The following is a 19,734-nucleotide window of genomic DNA, read 5'->3' as shown; positions in this document are numbered from 1 at the left end:
CGGCCGAGCGGAACGGGGAGCGGGATCCCCTGTGAGGGGGCGCTGGGTTCCGGACGTCCATGGGGGGCTGGGGCGGGGATCCCGCGGCTGCTGTGGGCCCTGGGGAGAGGGGAGGCGGCGGTCCCGACACAGCGAGCTCTGCGGGTCCTTGGGAGCCCGGGGCGGGCTGCCGGGAGAGACAGGGGGAGGTGCTGGGGTGACCCGGGCGGCAGGAGCCAGGCGGCAGCAGGGTGGATCCCTGGGCTGGTGTCACCAGCAGGGCCGCGGGAGCGCGAGGCTCTGCGGCGGTCGCTAGCCACGCCTGCCCATGTATGCTCTTGAGTTCTGTTTTGTTCTTTACTGAAAATTAATATTGTGGAGCGAGATAAGAGATAACTATTAAAAGTGGAGTTTATGGGCAAAATAAAAGTCTCTGCAGCAGGGAGACCTGTAAGTATGGAGTTCGTCTGGGTTTGTGAGTAATCCATCCCCAGTGGATTTCTTTTCTTGTTATCCGGCGTTCCCTTGGCCATTTATGTCTGCCCGTGCTGATTATATTTCATGGACACGTGTCCATGAAATGGAGAAGCTGTGAGAAGTGTAGAACATGTGCTTTTAAGAATAACAACTATGTTGTGAGGAGAGAGCGAAACCCTGCTAACTTCTTCCATTTTTAAATCAAGACTGAATCTGTTTTGGAACACTTGCTTTAGTTAAGTGCTAAATTATAACAGGACTGATGATGTGGGAATGGTTATTACTAGGAGAACATGGTAGGAATTTCTTAAAATCTTTGTCTGTTATGTATGTAATGCCCTTATGCTGCAGTGAGTTCAGCATAGGTCAGGCTTTAGATGTAGAAAATGTAAGTGAGAGTTTTTAATTTAGTGGAGCCCTCATCTGCAGCTGGAAACAAAAACAAGCTGTTTGTTTGTAAATCATCAAATAAGGAGCCTGAACACAGTATGTATTTCTAGTAGAGATGTATCTACTTTAACAGTATCACTGTTCTTCCCATAACAGAATTTTTTCCTTGGGGAGCTCTTGAAGAAATCCTTGGTGAAATAATGGATGGTAAGGAGGAAAGTACTCTCTTACTTTCAGTAGCAAATTGTCTTCTGAACAATATGTTAGTTAATAAGTTCAAGCAGAAAGCTTCATAAATGTTTTAGCAAAGGAAATTATGTTGCGCTGAAATTATGTTCACTTGTGGAGGCCTTTGAGTTTGCCCCTTGCCTTCATTGTTGTCACCTTTCTGTGAGGCTGCTCTGTCCCTTCACAGGTTTTGTTTCCTTCAGCAGCAAATGCTGAGTAAATCTGTGTTGTTCTGAATTTGAGTTCTGCTCTGTCTGTCCCATTCCTTTCTCAATCAACTTGATTTTTCTTTTTGCTATTATTTGTCCCTTTGATGCATGTTTCTTTGCGTTCTGCTCTCTTCTTTCAGCAAAGCATATCTGAGGATATGCTTTCTTGCCTACCTTGCATCTTTCTCTTCAGCTTCTGTTGGCAAAAATCACATGGGTGTGTCTGTAGAGCTCCTGGATACACCTTTACAAGTCCCAAGGCTTTTCTTTGTAACAGCAGCTATTGTACAAGCAGCTGCATAGGAGGAAAAGCCAGCACTAAGTATTCTGCAAATTTTCTGCTGACCAGCCAGCCTGGATCATAAACTGAGAGTGTCTGCAACCATGTTTCCATCCGACCAGATGGCGGAAAGCTGCTTTATCTTTCTTTAGCCAAAGTTCAAGTAGTGTTTGAAGAATGCCGCTTGCTCTTATGATTTACTTTTGGTTGTCATTACCTTGTGCTTAGGTTATCATGGATATTTTATTCCATGGCAACTTTCCTCTAACTGAAAAGAAATAACACTGAGTTTAATTTTTGCCTTAGCTGATGATGACTTGGATCTGTTGGCCTCCCTCCTGGAAGAAAGTGAGGCAACTGAGGAGGGGAATTCTCCTGAGGAAGAAGATGCTCCAGAGGATGAGGGGGGAGAACCAGATGAATATGATGAGCTCTTTGATGCAGAAGATGATGTGTCCTACACTGAGGAGGTCGATGCTGAGGACGATGTGATTGATGAACAGAAGGAGAACCTGGCTACACTGTTTGGAGATGTAGATGACCTCCTGGAAGAAGAGGCAGCAGAAAAGAACGTCCCCACTTCAGCTTCCAGTCAGGCAAAAGAGAAGACCAACCAAGAACTGCAAGGTTTCTGTAACAGCATATTTTATCAGTTTTATCATATATATCTTGTATTTAGAGAGCTAATGTGCAGAAGGTAGGTCCCGCTGCTTCTCAGGTTAGAATGGTGCCCAGATGGGGAAATGCAGAAAGTCCTTGTGAAGGTTTCTAAGTCCAGTTTTTAATGCTCAATGGCAAAATTCACCAAACCTGTTTTCCCAAAAGAAAGACAAAGAACTGAAGTAAGCCAGGGAAACTAAACTAGGTCTGCTGCACAGGATAAAGAAGGTTGCTTATGTACCTGCGCCTTGTCTGATGAAGAGCAATGTTGATTCAATCTTCAGGGCTGTTACTCTGGCATCTTTCACCAGCACAGCTCTCCCTTACCCCTCAAGACTTATTGGCAGGAGGTTCTGCCATGCCAGCGAGTGTGAAAACAGAGCTGGCCACTGAGCCTTCCTCTGTCCAGGCTGCATATTTTATTATTATATTAGAAGCATTTCTTTACAGTAAAGAGCGCATCATCAGCTGTTTAAATTGCCTTATGTTCAAAAGGAAAGATACATGACCATGGTACGTTCCTTGCCATGTTGTACATTGAATATTTATATGAGAGAAATCAGCTTCAGGTTGTATGGAAAAGCATCCTCTCACTGTGAGCTATGTAGAATCAATTAAATCTGTACTCTGTCTCTAGTCTTTGTTTTATAAGTTCCTATGATGTAGTAAAACTTCCAGGCTTCCCAGGATCATAAATCCACGTTTGCAATGGCTTCTCACTGTCTTCATTATTATCCTTTTTCTTCTTTCTTCCCTAGCTGAGCTGAGGAAATTGCAAGAGCAAATGAAGATGTTACAGGAGCAGTTGCAGAAGACTGCTATTGGGCAGCAATCCAGTTCAGGCCCTAAGAAGGAAACCCCTGGTAATGAGAGTAATTAAATGGGTTTATGATTTGTTGGCCTACCAACATGCAATTTATAGGCCAGACTCCAGATAGTCCTAAAGTGGGCGCTGAGTAGCAAAGAGTAATGGTGGTCTGGTTTATTCCCACACAGGTTGTTTCCTGCAGCTACAGACTAAATCAGTGAGCTGCAGTTTTGGTATCTGTGTCATAGGTTGATTCTAGATGGGGCAGCTTTCATGACTGAAGTGCTCCAGGGTCTTCTGGAAGTGTCCTTTCTTACTGGCAGATGTTGGTACACTCAAAATACAGCTATGTTGTTGCCATAACACATTGGGTGTAGTAATGAAACTACATGGGAAAATTGGAAAGCAAGGGGATGTTCCTACTTTCCACAGCTTTGTGGTTTCAGTGACATCCAGAATTTTAGGTCATCATGGGGAAGAGTCATTGGGGCTTTTTCAGCTGTTGCATTTCAGATGCTGGCAACTTAGCTGAAGGGTTTTCATGTATGACACTGACTTGGTCTTGTTATTCAGAGAATTACTTAGTTTGGAGCAATTCTTAGAGTTTGAGTCCAGATCCTGAGATCTCGTATTTTTTTTGTTTCCTTGGCCAGGTAAATCTCCCTGTTCACCCTTAAAGGAAAGGAAAGTTCAGAAGCTGCAAGAGTCACCATGTTTCTCAGCCCAACTGTGCAGTCCTTTACCGCCAGCCAAGCGAGGAATCCAGAAATCAAAGGCAGCCTCAGCAGGTACCATTCTCAGTCTGCCTTTCACTGAAACACCCTGGGCTTCTGTTGAAAGCTTATCTGGTTCACAGCAGCAGTGTGGACAGATTCAGGATAGTTTTACGCTAGTCAGTGCACCAGTAACAGTCTGGTAACAGCAGAGCTTACTACAGAGTTAATTATTGTATTCTTTGCAATGGGTGCTGTGCTCTGTACTGCTATGGTTAACTTGGACACTGCCAGCAGTCTTTTTTACATCTATGTATCCTACCCTTTAGCTTGCCTGGAAAATGAGAGCTCTTCTGGGAAGCTCCTCACCAGGCAGAACTCATTGCTCGAATTACGTGTGATTTATCTGGAGCTGTCAGTTCCCAGCTGACTGGGAGACCAGTTCAATACAAATAAGACAGTTTTACACCTTTTTCTTAAGTGTCTTATATTAGACTGCTGTCTCTGGTCAGTGTAAGTTAGTGTTATTTTTATTTTCTGTTTTCTATTTTCTTTCATCATCAAGACTTTTTTCCTTGCCGTTTTCTTTTTTCCTGCTAAAGAGAGCAAGACTCCTCTTCCACAGCAAGTCCTCAGTCTGGCATTCCAGCCTCTCAAGTCTGCCACAGGGAACACACCCAGTAAGGTGATCAGAGAGAAGACTCTTCACACGCCTGCATGCTCCAGTGCAACAACTCAGCCAGTGTCTGTGGAAACCTTCTCGGGACTGAGATTAAGGTCAGCAGCCCAGCACTGAGATCTGTCTGGGGACATCACCCTCCAGTCATGGGAGAGAAAAAGCAGTCGGTCCAATGTTCTGTGGTGCTAGTGACACAAGTGGTGTATGGAGGACTGGATTTGTGATTTGATGTATATACATCATTTAACCATGTCAGGTTAATCAATTGTCATTAGGGGTTATAACACAAAGCCACAGCATTGGCTGATTGATCAGTAAATAGATAACATTGACTTTTGGCTGAGTACCACACTTCTAATTCTATTTTTACCTTTCCTCTTTTCTAACAAAAAAAGCTATCATTTTATTAGCGCTACCTTCCCTGGGGTGTCCTCAGTGGTGGAAGAGGGAAGCAGTGGGCATGTGCAAAGCCCAACTGTGCTCCAGTTGAGCAGATTTTGCTCAGCACTGAGGAGCCTTGGGAGCCTCCCGTGATACCCATACTCCATGTGGCCACAAGAGGTCTCTGAATACTCACGGTGTCTTTCCTCACCAGAAACCGGGCTGGATTTCCAAACCATGCTCAGACAGTCCTACCCAGTCATTCCTGGAATGAGCAGAGTTAATGCAGACTCGGGGCTAAGTTGCATTGCAGCTATTTGGACAAAACCCAGCGTGATCAGTAGCTTTCTGATATTTGTATGGTGTCCTGAATCGAGTGGGTTTGTTTCAAGTGACCTCAGGGTGAAATAAGTCACAGAGAAGTTTTGCAGCGAGATGTAGTCTCCCCAGGAGAATGCTGGATGGATTTGATTGTCTGTCTGCTTATGCCAGTGGATGTGTTCTCTTTTGCATGCCTTTGCTTGATCTAGAAAACCCCGGGTGTCTTCAGCTGAAATGGACAGGAAAATGGCTAACCGGAAGCTCATCCGACTGTCCCAGCTGAAGAGCAAACTTGCTGCAGAAAATCTGGAGGAAATAGACTGGGTAACATTTGGAGTCATACTGAAGAAGGTCACTCCTCAGAGCACGAATAATGTAAGTAACTGTTCTGTCTCTTGCCTCGTTCGAGTGAAATGCTGGTCTTCGTTCCTGAGAAACTAATTAGGTCTTCAACTTAATCTGTCAACTCCATGGAGTTAATGAAAAGCTACTGTATTAAAGATCTTGGCTCATCTGGTTTCATGCAGTAATGCCATTTTTTGTCCTCAGGGTAAGTCCTTAGTTTAGCTGGTGCAACTGTCCCAGACAGTAGCATTATTGGCTAATGTAACCGTAGCATAAATCTGTCTTAAATCTGTTCATCCACTGTTATATGTTAAATGCCAGTGTGAAAAAAAGGATTATGACTATTTCTAGACAGCCCTTGTGTTTTAAATGTGCCAACACATTCTGCTTCCATCATTTCCCTAGAGGCCATTCTGTCCTAGATGGTGTCCATGTCCTGTAGAAAGCCTGATGAAACAGAGGTCTGGCTATGCCTTGGTTTTATTTGTTCAGTGGGGTAAAAAATCATCTTTGTTCAACAAGCAAAAGTGCTGTCCAGCTTTAATATCGGGATGATTGGTGGAAGCAGTATGATTGTGCTATTTTAGCCTTTAAGAATCCCAGAACTGGCTGTGTGGCGTGGCTGGAGATCCTGTGTCTAACCTCTGCTGAGGTTACAAATTGTGCTTTTCTGAATAGGGAAAACCCAGAGTGGGGGAAATCATAATACCTGTTAAAAGCAACAGTAAGAGGGGGTGCAAGTCAGTGTCCCTGTACGGAGAGCTGAAAGGAAAGCGAATGTCTCTTTCAGGGCAGAACCTTCAGCATCTGGCGGCTGAACGACCTACGGGATCTCAATCAGTGTGTCTCACTCTTCTTGTTTGGTGATGTCCACAAAGAGCACTGGAAGACAGACCAAGGCACAGTCATTGGGCTGCTCAATGCTAATCCTATGAAACCTAAGGAAGGCTCAGACGAGGTGAGAGGATTTTTGACTTGTCATTATCTGTAGATAAAAACCCATAGCTGAACTTTCTCATATCTGCTTGAGATTTAGCTTTATAACACGTTAAGGCTAAAATTACAGCAGTCTGCCTGGACAGTTTGAATTGCATTTAGATATGTGCGTGGTGTATGCTTGCTCCTGTCATTTTGGAAGACTGAACTTCAAGAAGTCCTATTAAGCATCTAAAACCAGAGTTTATTCGAGTGTTTAATCTACTCTCAATAGCAGCCGGCTCTTCCACAGATGTAGGGAATTCATTTTCATGTCAGTTTATTTGGCTACTTCAGTGCAATGCTTATTTCAGCCTAGAGGTCTCTCAAAGCTGAAAGAGATGGGGAAGCTCATTTCTTTCTTCGAATTTAAGCATGAGATACAATTGCCAAATGTTTCCTCGTTCCAAAATCATGTCTGAGAAAAAGCAATATTGGGTATATTAAATGAATGATGTATTATGTATAGTAAGTTGATACATAGTAGTTCACTTGTTTGATCAATTTACTTTTAAATGCAGAACACGATGAACTACTTTTCTGTATGTATCAAAACACTTAAGGTGATCATTTTGCTAAGAAATTAATATTTTTAATATGTCTTTAATTGCACTGGAATGGAAACAGTTCTTGCTGACTTCTGTCAAGAGAAATTTCAATCTAGAAGCTGGTGATGTAGTGTTTTGCATATTAAATTCTCCAAATGGAAAAATTAAGAATCTCATTAATTGTCTATTAAGCTATATAATTGCTTAAATTAACATGAATAAGCAGTAGGAAGTCCTGTTGGTGAGTAGAAAGGCATACCAGAATTAATGTAAGGACTGTAACTGTTAAACGGCTGTTCTTAGCTAAAATGTACACATTTAGAACTACATTGAAACTGGCTTCTCAGAGTGTTTCTTACCTACAGACACAATTTCTAGTATCTTTGGTTGTGTAAAGTAGACAACCTTCTTGTACAGGAGTCTGTTTTGGTAGGACCTAGACATGTGGAGAGGGACAAAGAGCTCTTCTACATCTCCTCTTCCCATCCACTGCCGAATGTGGTTGCCATGATGGTGTCGGAGCCAAGTGGTTGTACAGCACCATCATTTATAGCACAACTGGATCTGCCTTTGGTGGTCCTTGGTTTCCTGAGGCTCTAAGCATAAAAATACAATGTCTTTCATTCATGAGAAAGAAATACACTTTTTTCTTTTTAGCTGCAGCTTTTCTCAATCTGAACATAACGTGGCTCTCCTAAACTAGGCCTGCATTTTAAAACTGCACTGTTAATACCAGAGTTAGCAAACTGGACTAGAGCCAAACCAGTGACATCTAGAGAGGAGCCCATCCAACACTCCTCAGGGCATGTTCTGATTTCTTTCTAGGTGTGTTTGTCTGTTGATCATCCCCAGAAGATCCTCCTCATGGGTGAAGCTCTGGACATGGGCACTTGCAAAGCCAGGAAGAAGAATGGTGATCCTTGTGCACAGATTGTGAACCTGGTCTGTATCTCAGTAGTTAGGACATAGCTAAGCTGTTGGTAAAAATCTGGCTGCTGATTTTGTACTGATGCTCTGACTCTTGGACTTGTTTCTGGATCTGGACTTTAAAACTAGCTAAAGTGGATGGAGAAACTGGAAAATCAAAGCCAGAGTAGCTGCTGCTGTGATGCCACCGTAGTAGCAGCATATAGTAGTTCCCTAAATACAAAGCTAGTGTTGTGGCTAAAAGAGATGGTCTTGATCCATGACTGCCACCTTCTCCATACACTTTTGCTCCTTTGCCACTGCAGGCTTCCCTGCACTGTACTAGAGAATTCATCCAGGGTAAAATAATAGGTTTTCCTTGGGAATGGTTGTGTTTTTCAGAGATTGTTTTAACCCAATAAGTCCCCTGGTCCAGTGGGCCCTACAAGCTGCCAAAATATTTATACCTGAATGTGGGGCACTGGAGATGAGAGGAAAAAGGTGTCGGGATTTTTTTAAGGACAGTACTGACTTGTACTAGTTTAAAATGACTTGTGGACTATATCACCTCATGGCTATGGTGATGTTATGATACCTGAAAGGAACCCTGTCTAATTCAGAAGGATTATAGTTAGTAGGTTAGAAGGGGGAGAGAAAACGAAGGGATGAAGAATTGGGGAGGAGCTTAAAGTGTGTGGAGTGGGAGGAATATAAATACAGAAGGTACTTGTAGCAAAACAAGGCTGTGATTACAGACTCACTCCAGGAGGTGGCTGTGCACAAGCCTCTCAATGTTGGTGAAGTGTTCCAATACCACCTGCAACAAACTGTAGATGGAGGCTGGCTGTCAGAAGCAGCTCATGAAGGAATTGGCTGTCAGTTTAATTAGTGAGAAAGAATGTTTGGTTGTGGGGTAACTGTAGTTATACAGATCTGGGGCAGATGAATATCAACAAGAATGGGGGAGGGGGGTTGATAAAAAGTTAACACCCTGAGTTAGGTTGTTTATGGCACTGCTGTCTTTGACTGGCAAACTCACTATCTTCAGTTCTAAACTCTCTCGGATTGACACTGAAGACTGATTAATTAAGTTGAAATGAGTGCATGAAATACCTTGCTCCTGTGTTAGTTTTTCTGTGTTAATACCAGTAAGAAAACTGCATACAGTTCAGAGTCAAGAGTACAGAATCTGCCAAGAGGACCTGGGACATGAGTTAACTTGAGCCAAAAAATAGCCTTAAAAAAAAAAAATGCACACGTTTTTTTTCCAGTGATCAGTATGGGCAATTTTAGTTTTGTTTTTCATTGCTGGAGTGTGGGCATGTGTTTGCTGGGTTGGCCAAATGCTGGAGTACGACAGTGGAGTTGTTGTTACAGTTTAGCCATAGAAGGATGCATGTGAGTGAGAGGAAAGAAGTAAATTGTAATTGCTAGTGTTCTGCAACAGGCTTTTCCCATTTCTTTTCAGAACGACTGTGAATATTGTCAGTATCACATACAATCCCAGTACAAGAAGCTCAGCTCGAAGCGGGCAGATCTGCAATCCACCTTCTCTGGCGGCCGCATTCCCAAAAAAGTTGGTCGGAAAAATCCTAGTTTGAAGGAGAGACTGTGTCAGGATGGGTTTTACTACGGAGGTGTCTCTTCAGCAGCATATGCAGCCTCAGTGTAAGATAAACCACTTATTTCCCTTGCTTTTGCATGGAATTTCCCTCCATCTACAAGTGAGCCTGAAGCTATCTTCAAGGGGTTCTATTTAGTTAGAGATTCCTTTGACTTAACTATTCACAAAATAGGAATAAATGCCCCATGTGTGGTGTAATCCTGGCCCTATGGGATGACAGAGATGCTATTTGATAGGAAAATTTTAACAGTCAGCTCTAAGATGTGGTAAAAGGTATGTTTATCTCTAAATTAATACTGCATTGTGAAGCCAGGCAACATTGTGTTTCAGTAGATGAAATGAACTTTTTCATGAGATCCCAAGCATTTGAGTCTCAGATTAATATTTTTCAGTGCCATTCCCTTCCCATATCTTGTTACGGCTCATTGCATTTAGTCCCAGACTCAGTATATCCTGTATTTCCCCCTCCTCTCTTCCTTGACTGAAGTAATACAGCACCACTGTGTGTTAATGAAGAGATGGTAGTACACTCTGCATATATTAAGTGACCAACATCAATAGGTCAGTATGCATCTCCTAACTAACATGGAGGGGCCAGGTCCTTCAACCAAATCCCCCTGAAGACAGCTGTGTAAAGACCAGAGTCACAGCTGGATCAAGCCCCGTGTTTGTACATGGTTTTCATTCCCTTACCAGTTATCAGAGGGTGGTGGTGTGACGCCACAGTGATGAAGCAATTCCAGCCTCCTCTCCATCCCTGGAACTAACTGTGAGCAAACTTAGCCAGTTCCTACGTTCAGTTTTCTCTCAATGCATAGGAAATATCTCAACCCAGGGAGAAATGGGAGATACTAAACATTTTGCTAGAATTTGGATTTAGATCCACATCCTTCCCAAGGACAGAGGGGCACACTTTAGGGTGGCTGAAGTCTTACTGAAGCACTGGGCTGGAGTTTGAGTCCTTGCTCTAAGCATGGGAAAACTCTGATGTTCTGGTTTTGTTTCCTCTTTCTAGGGCAGCAGCTGCAGTGCCGAAAAGGAAGATTCAAACCACTCTCTCCAATCTGGTTGTGAGAGGAGTTGATGCAATTGTCCAGGAAACCAGGCAGAAAATTGGTACCTAATTACCCATGTAGTCTCTTCACCCTCCAGATATTTCCAGGTTGATGTGTAGATGTGTCCCGGGACCCTGCTACTCACTGAATGAATCTGGCAATTGGTTTGCTACGGAGATAGCTGTTTGCAGGCTGCTTTCTCAATTGATCAAAACCCCTCTTCCCTCTTGAGATTGCAGCTTCAAGGCAAATGTAACTAAGCAACTGTGTAGATCCATGCATCTTTTTTTCATCGGTGCCCCTGAATTAAGTCTCCTGTTCTGTCTTTGGACAGTGACAAAAGATCTTTGCCAGATTAATGGGAATTGGAAGTTTTAAGAACTTTGAACCAGATAATTTATTTTATTTGATTAAAATAAATTACTTATGTCAATCTTGAAATCTTCCAAGGAATACTAAGTATAAATCAGAGTCAGGTCTGCAATGCAGGGGACCTCCTGAGTACCCAGCCTATTTCTAGTGCTTTTCTTTTGTGATCTTCAAAGCATGTTCCTTTCCTAGCCTTTGGGATGTCACAGATCTTCTCTGCCTCCATTTCACTTCTGTAAAGCAATTACTATCATGCCCTCTTTATGCTTGTTGGAGAGCAGATGACAGATTATTCAAATTATGTGCTCTAGATGCCACTTTGATTTATTCACATCTTTCAGTTACCTCAGTTGCCTCCATTTCAGACAACATAGTGTGTGTCCTGTGTCAAGGTTTTAGCTGCTCTTAATTCTCCAGGGATAAGATGTAGTGGCTTTAGGGCTTTCAAACATTATAAAAATGGGAACCATGGGAGCACCACAGACAGCCAAGGGGCTGAGGGGAAGCCGACTGACTGATGAAATTGCTGAAAGAGTAGAAATGTCTTTGTGATGTGCTTTGTGAGGACACAGCCTTGGGCAATGAAATATAATGTAGAAGTTGGCCTTGCTTTGGGGGGTTGTTTGCTCAAATGACCTGTAGGGGTTTCTTCCAACTTAGTCTATTGTACTTCTCTCAAACCAGGCCTGCTTCCTTTCCTGGCTCCAAATCTGTTGTTTTTCTGCCTCTTCTGCTCCAGGTGCAGCAAAGAGACCCATGCAATGTTCTGAGGAATTCAAGGAACTGCTGGCACAGCCAACTTTTGGAGCACGAAACCTCTGCAAACACTGGACCAAAGCAGGTATTGTCCTTTTGCCTGAAGGAAAACCCACTCCTGAAAACACTCAACTTCCTTCTGGGGAAACATTAGTGGCTTTTTATTTTGTTTTGGTTTGTTTCTTTGGGTTTTTTTTCCAGATGCTGAAAAGAAGCAAGGGGCTAATTTCCAGTCCATCTCTGCTTCAGCACTGCTCAAGCAACAGAAACAGAAATTGCTAGAGGCCCGAAAAAAGCGATCTGAAGAGATTCAGAAGCGGTAATACATACTGACCATAGGAAGGGTTCTGTTATTGTTACCTTAAGTATAACTGTGGGAGGTGTTTTGCTGTTTTTATTAAAAATTAATTTAAATAGAAATAAGTGCTGCAGCACAGTGCCCAGCAACTGGAAGGCATGATAAGAAGAGGCTAATTAGAGTAAGAAACAGGTTGGGAGTCCTGGTTCTGTTCACTGCTAGCTTGCAAGGGTCTTCTGAACCTTAAGAACTGCCAAATGGTTTGTGCATATCTTGTTAACAAACCTAAAAAGAACCTAAGAATTGCCACCCCGGGTGAGACTGAGATTGCTGTAGCCAAGTAGCTTCAAAAGGCTCAACAGGAGCCAAAGCAGAACCTTGAGGAGAATAATAAGACTAGGCACAATCATTATGATATTTCCCCCAAATATTCCTCCAGCCTACAACCCTAGGTATTTTAGGGACTTTCTAACTAGAGGTGGTATCTGTCACAGTATCTCTGAACGTTGGATGGGTTTTTTTCCCATTAACCTGTCCAGACTCTTCACCATAAAGTACACCACCGTGTAAACTGAAGTGTTTATGTGACTCCTGTGACAAGGAGTCCCCCTGATTAATTACCTGTTCTGCAAAGAAGCCTATTTTTGTGCTTTCAGCTCCCACCTCCCAGCTTCATTTGATCCTTCTCTGTTTTTTGTTTTGGAAAAGCAATTAGTCATTCACTTCTGGTGACTTCAAGTCACTCTTGATTTCAACAACCCAGTGAGTTCCTTACCTTTCTTGTTTTACTCTCCTGAATGCCTGAACTGCTGCACGATTTTCTAGCAATAAAAGGCAAATTAGTGAAAAATAAGTTTGCATCCCCTCCACTCCTATCTACTACTTAAACCTTTCTGTTTCTCTACTTGTGTCCCTATTTCAATGGATTATTCTTGTCTTACAAGGTTTCTCCAGAACACAAGTAAAGCCAGTAGCCCTGCTGTGCCGTCCTCCTCTAGTCAGTCTTCTCTCCACTCCCCAAAACCTGGGGCAGAGTTTCCTGCAAAAATGTCAGCTCCTCAAAGGCCCAGGCTAGGCGCAGGCTTCTCGGAAGGAGAAGATATTCTCTTGTTTGATGGGTCTCCACCTCCAACACCAAAGCTTGACAGCTTGGCAGAAGCCAAAAAGGTAACAGCTCTTTGAATCTTGTAAGTATTAAGAAGGGGAGGTTAAGGGAACTTTGGTTTGGAGTAGCAGAGGAGTCTTCAATCAGATATAGGGCAGCTCAGTTCTGATGTTAGTGAAGTTTCTGATTTGTGAGATCAGACTGGTCTATATTACACTACACAATAAACCTGTGGTTCCTGACAGCTGTTAGTACCAAGGTCTGTGCTACCATCCTGCCCACAGTCAACCTCCAGAGCCATAGAACAGCTGCTAAAGAGGGGCCTCGACAGCACTGGCATCTCCTGCTTGTTCAAAATCCACCTGAATTGGTCAAAGTGGGTTGTTAGGATCTGTCTTGTGTATGTTGTTCTTGAGCTCGCTCTTGGTCTTCTCTGGAGGCAAACCTCACGGAAGCCACTGACAACTGGCAATTTCAGCAGATGCCAATTGGGAGTGGACAGGGAACAGAGCCACCTCTTGGGATGGGACTGGGGAAAAGGCAATGGGGAGGTAGGGCATCTCATTTGAATCACAAGCCTGATGCTAACTAAGCTTTTTGCAGAAAAAAACACTTCTTTATGAACACTGGCAACTTCTCTGAGTAGAGTTGACTCTGTTCTTCATGACCTGACTTAGTCTGTTACCTGTTGGGCAAATTACCTTTGGAGAGCAGTTTGGAGTAGCTGTGTGGCTGTCCCTGCACACTTCTTCGTGCAGGTGGGACAGAACTTCTCTGTGTACCAGTGGCTGCTCTTTCTGCTCTTGTGTTTTGGGGCTTTGGGACATCTTAAAGCATCAGGTTGTGGATAGGTACTGGACCAGGACATGAGGTGATTTTTAAAGAAGAGAGTAAGGCCTTTTGATACTGATTGTTTTACAAGCATGAAAACCCTGAAGTGCTGGGAAGGGGCAGGGGATTTCTGCTGAAAATCTCTGGAGTGCTGAACTGCGTATTTGTTCTTTGGCATTGCTAGTGCTGTGTACTGTGGGATCTGTTTGCCAGGAAAGCAGCAGTAAACTCAAGTAGTTTAGCTATGTTGTGCCATGAGTTTGGATAATTCTGGTTTCTAGCCAGAACAGACTGCATCTTTCCTTGGCACAAGTCTATTCACATGTTTGTCAAAGAAACCTTTTTCTTCCAGCAAGTAAGCATTCTGGGAGTATGGAAAGAAAAAGTTGTATGCTGTTTTCTATTAATTCCCTATTATTACCAATTTTTGTGGAAATCTCAAGTGATTCAATTCCTCTGGAGAGCTTACTGATCTGTGAAGCAAATAAAGCACAGCTGCAGACATATCAAGTCTGGTAACACCCCTGGAGGAGTGATTTTATGGTTTGGGAAGTCACAAGAGCTTGGGTGATGTGGTAAATTAAATGTACAGCAGAGCTGGGAACTTTGTTGGGCCTCTCTTTGGCCAGGTGCATACTCATGGCAGTGGATCTTGTCTCCTCTGTTTGACAGACTTCCTCTGCTACTTCTGAAAGTAGGAACATGGGAGCCAGACTGGTCACCAACACATTCACTGCTCTTCCCTGTTTTCTAGCTGGCTGCAATACACCGACTACGAGCAAAAGGCCAGATTCTTGCTAAAACTGACCCAAACAGTGTCAAGAGGAAAAGAGCTGATGATAACATCCTGGAAATTGTTGAAAGAGTAGAGAAAAATGTTGCTCAGCCACACGGTACAGAAGCAGAGAATGGTATGTAATGTTAGCTTCTAGAATAAAAAAAATATGCTTATGTCCTGCTGAACGGTGGGTTAAGGACTTAACTGCTATGCCAAAGAGAGGCCAAGTTATGCTTATTTAGAACTTAAGGGGTTTGGTGCAAAGGGGTAAACAATCTCTAACCCTGTAGAGAGAGTGCAAGATGTATTCTCTGATAGCTCCCTATCCTCATCTGTTCCCTTTCTTCTGGCACTTGAACATCTGCAATGCATGGCTGACTTAACCCAGGGAAACCAAGAAATAGTCCCCTCTGGGAAAGTACCTGAATTTTCTGTTGGAACTTGAGTTTGCCCACTAGTGGTTTACTGTGTGTTCTTGGATAAATTGCTTAATTCCCTTTAAAGCTTCTCCATCAGCCAGAGAGGCAACACTGCTTGCTCCCCTGAGAGTAATGTGAAAATTCCTAGTACAGTGCTTTGAGAGAAGATGCAATGTTACTTTAAAAAAAAAAAACAAAACACTTTATTTTTCTGAAGCTGTATTTAAACTTTGCTTTGTGTTCTCCTGAACTATGAAAGGCTGATGTTTGACCTGAACATCTGCCTGAGAGACCTCAGGCTTCCAGAATCTCCTGCAGTGATCATGCTTAGAGATGACAACCTTGTTCTGAACTTGGTCACTGTAGGACTGAGCCTTTTTGTCTCCCTAGCTATAGATGAACTGGAACCTGCCCAAAAGAAACGGCGTGAGCAGCTGGCCTATCTGGAGTCAGAAGAGTTCCAGAAAATCCTGAAAGCCAAGTCCAAGCACACAGATGTCCTGAAAGAGGTATGGTCTAAGTCCAGCCATGACTGAGGGCTCAAAACTAGGGAGCTGTCTTGAATTTTCACAATGATTTCAGTAAGAATCAGGCACCCGATATGTCACCAAATTGTCCTGATGAGTAGGGTCAGGGGTGTCTGAGCACACAGGGCGCAATGTCTGCCAGTCAGCATTGTTGCCATAGACGTGGTAAGGTCAAGTTGCCATCAGGTTTTTTGCTGTGTTTAGAAGAATCGGTGAAGTTTCCTGGTTAGTGGATGACCAAAGAAATCCTTCTGCCTTAAAACCAAATTATCCACATGCCTGTTTTGTCCCTCATTTCTTGACATCTTGGCCACATAAAGATAGTTGCCACCCTCATCTGAGACTCATGTAAGTAGTGGAGCCTGTGAAATGCCAGCAGTTGCCCTGAAGAGCAAAGGGGTTGGGTTTCTCCCATCGGGATCTTTGCTGAGCATGTTCCCAGGGATACAGCACCTCCAGTAGCACACGGCTCTTGGTTTGAACATGTATTGGTATTAAGTCCTAGTTGTATAAAGGTCTTCTGAGAAATAATATTTTGGCTAAGAAACAATTCCATTCATTATATCTGCCTACCTGACCTCCCCCTGCAATGTCCTCATAGGCATGTGCTTATTTCAGTAGTACATGATGTTGTGAAACCCACCTACTCATACACCTTGGGGGTGGCTTGTTTCAGTGTTGATGACACACAGCACATGCACTGTATGAATTTTTGAAGCAAGAGAGATTTGCTGGTTTTCTGGCTCCCAGACTGCGGTCTGCTTCAAGCAGGCCTGGTAGTAATTTGCTCTTAAGGCCATTTATGGAGTGGCTTCTCCACCTTTGTCTCCCCACAACCCTTTTCGTGTGCCCCCACAGGCTGAGGCTGAACTGCAGGAGCAATACTTTCACCCACTGGTGAAAAAGGAAGAAATAGAAGAGAAGATGAGGAGCATTAAAGAAGTGAAATGTCGAGTTGTGACATGTAAAATGGTGAGTGAAGGGGAGCCAGGGTAACAGCAGTGGAGTGGAACATGGATTGTACAAAATGATGCTGGACCATCCTGCAGAGTCCCATCTGTCACTCTCTTGGCCATAGTCAAATGCAAGGATTAAATGGAGAAAGCTTTGTTCCTTATGCCTTGCTGAGAGCAGCCCATGCACTTAGAGACTGAGACTGGCCAGGCAGCCTTTAGGGCTGTGCTGAACATCTCAACTTGATGGTTGTGCCAATGGGTTCCTTGGGTATTGATGTCCTGAAAATATTTACAAGCTTCTTCCCTGAAGTGCTTTGTACCAGGACCCTTTGTTCCCCATTATTCTATGACAACATAAACCAAGTGCCTTGAAAACATAACACTGGTGGGGGTGGGATCCTCTACCTGGTTTCAGGGACTTTGCCATCAGGAAGAGGAGAGAAGCTTTTCTACAATCCCAAATGTGCTGAGAGGAAGTGTGGAGTTACAGAGTTCCCGGAGTTTTCAGCCCTTGGTGGACCCTCCCTCTCACTGCCTTTCCTAACTGTTTGGGGGCTGCACAGAGGGTCCCTGTGTGCCTCACGAGGTGCTGGGAGCAGGTGGCAAAGAGGGGAGGATGGCATTAGAAGGAGCAATGACAAAAGGTGATGATCTCAGGCTGGTGGGCTCCTCAGGATGGGGGAGGACAGAGATGATTGCCTCTGAATGTTCAGATGTTGCCAGCCCACAGAACAGGTCTCATGTGCTGAGGAAGCACTCACAGCTCTCTTCTTCTCCCTGACAGTGTAATTACACCTATTTCAAGCCTCTGGAGACATGTGTGCAGGATAACCACGACTACCACTGGCATGATGCCATCAAGCGATTTTTCAAATGCCCTTGTGGAAACCGAGCTATTTCCCTTCACAGGCTCCCAAAAAAGCCCTGCAGGTAAGAAATGAGATTCATAAAATAGTGACTGAGGCTTTTCTGCTGTCCATTCACAAGTAATGGTGTTAGGAGTCACATAACCATGTCATAAAATGGGAACATTAGCCATTGAGCGTTAGCCCAGTGTGGGAAAGGGGCAGGGCTAGTTTTGAACCCCCTCATACTGTGCAGCACACACAGACCACAGTGGTCCTCACCTGCCATCTTCTTCTTTCAGCGCCTGTGGCCTCTTCAAGTGGGAGCGAGATGGGATGCTAAAGGTAAGTGTGAACCAGCAGTTTCTGAGCACTTCTGGCTGTTTCTCTTGGTACTTTTTTCCCATGGTTTTTTTCAGTGCCCTTACGAGTTCCCAGCAAAACCAGGCAGCTCTGCATTTTGTCAGTACATGCAGGTACCTGCAAGCTTTGTTTAGTGGACTTTCCTTGCTTTCTGTTCTTGAAGCTTTGTTTTAGTTAACCATGGGCAATTTGCTTTTGACCAAAGTTGAAAGAATTCAGAACGTCAAGGTTCCTAGGGTGTCTTTCAATATTTAATCAGATAATTTAGGCCTGCTTAGAAGTTAGGACAACTTCTGTCAAAGAAATGTCTGGGAAGTGTTTTACCATGTGCTTAACTACTCTTCATGGTTCATGTTTCTAGGAGAAAAAAGGTCCGAAGATTGGTGGAGAAACACTTTTACCAAGAGGGGAGGAACAACCAAAATTTCTCAATTCTCTTAAGTGACCTGGAGTTGACTCTCTTTCACAAAATAAGGATGGATTTCTGTGTCAAAAACATACATTTCTTTACTGGAATGCCAGAAAGATTCTGGTTTTAGGGATGAATAAGCAGGGGAGTCATTCCTGATGAAAAGGACATCCACTCAGTCTCCACCAGGTCACTGCATGGATATTCAGCTTTGATTTTTTTAAAAATTGACTTAAGGCTGCATATGAATTACACATTCATGCCTGTTCTTTCTCACTGAGAACTTGTTTACAAGATTGAACCTAGAAAATAGACATCTAGAGAGAGATTCATACCAAGAAATCTGTAGGGATCCCGCAATTTATGTTGAATGGCTGGTGTAGAGTGACCTCACCAGAACTTTAGGTGACAAATCATCATGAACTGTGAGGACTGTAGATTCCCTAAGTACTTGTGAAATTAATACTGCGGTGCATAAATACCAGCCTGCCAAGGTTTTTCAGCTGTTGGCCAAAAAGAAGTGCAAGAGGGTTGTAGACAGAGTGGTCTTCACTGACTCAAATTACTCTTTGAACCTTAAGAGCAGATGTCAAACTGTTTGAATTGTCTCCTTGGCTTATGTGTTCGAAACCCCTCCAGTGGCCTTGGCACAGCAATCCAGCTCTCTTGAACGCTCTTTCCCTACCACACAGCCTGCCACCTTCCCATCTACACTGCAACACCCCAACAGCTACAAACCCCCAGCTCCCACTTTGAGAAGGATTTTAATGAATCTAGGACAAATTTATGAGTGGTTTTAAGGAGCTGAGTGATTATATTTAATGGTTTTTTACCCTTTTTTATGGCACTTTAAATTTTCCTGAAATCACAGTGTCACCTCTGGCTGCTGGCAGAGCTGCCTGGGAGACAGCAGCTGTCCCAGACCAAGCAGGACGAGGTCTCCAAGGGCTGGCTCCTGAGAAGGGCTGTCTTCATACAGGCATTTTTCTGAAAGCACATCTCTAGGAATACCTGTGGCCTTTGGCCAGCTTTTCTGGGACCTGATCCTCATACCCTGTAGGATCACAGGGTATTTTTAAGTGCCTAAAACTACTCATACCTCAGTGATTTGGTGAAACTGCCACCAACTGTCTTGCATGTCCCAGGGGCCTTGTCAATACCTCTTGTTTGCTTGCACTGAGGCTGGAAGAGAAATAAGTAACCTAATATGAAGCAACTGGACAGATTTACCTCACTATTCTGCACCACTTATCTCCTACAGGTGCTTTTGCTGGGCAGCTGTGCTTGGCATATTGTATGCATTTCAGCCTCATGTTGGTACCCTTTCATGGGTGAGTGTCACTGGTAGGTGACTAAATAGGTAACTGTGATATTGCTTGGCCCTGTCTCCTTCTGGTTCCTTATTCAGAATAAATACAGTGCACAATACAACACTCCCTGGGTTTGTATGGTGTCATTTCTCTGAGGAAAAGTTGCTTCTTCAACATCTTCATTTTAAGA

General features: G+C 43.6%; 1 protein-coding gene across 1 annotated transcript; it reads left to right on the top strand.

The window, feature by feature from the left end:
• The first annotated feature begins 1,006 nt into the window (after window positions 1–1,006).
• Window positions 1,007–18,689, top strand: MCM10 (minichromosome maintenance 10 replication initiation factor). Its single transcript, XM_026867920.1, has 19 exons — window positions 1,007–1,053; window positions 1,870–2,190; window positions 2,982–3,086; window positions 3,685–3,819; window positions 4,347–4,521; window positions 5,335–5,500; window positions 6,261–6,428; window positions 7,819–7,935; window positions 9,368–9,567; window positions 10,539–10,639; window positions 11,687–11,788; window positions 11,905–12,022; window positions 12,946–13,168; window positions 14,692–14,830; window positions 15,501–15,643; window positions 16,520–16,633; window positions 17,402–17,547; window positions 17,765–17,807; window positions 18,187–18,689. Exons 1-19 carry the CDS (start codon window positions 1,047–1,049, stop codon window positions 18,268–18,270), a joined length of 2,607 nt encoding a protein of 868 aa, XP_026723721.1. The 5' UTR covers window positions 1,007–1,046; the 3' UTR covers window positions 18,271–18,689.
• Window positions 18,690–19,734: the final 1,045 nt, after the last annotated feature.

The sequence above is a fragment of the Athene cunicularia genome (genome assembly GCF_003259725.1).
Source record: "Athene cunicularia isolate RWA chromosome 1 unlocalized genomic scaffold, athCun1 chr1_part2, whole genome shotgun sequence".
Taxonomy (NCBI): domain Eukaryota; kingdom Metazoa; phylum Chordata; class Aves; order Strigiformes; family Strigidae; genus Athene; species Athene cunicularia.
The sequence above is the reverse complement of the archived record's forward strand: the minus strand, read 5'-3'. Positions and strand labels throughout refer to the sequence as shown.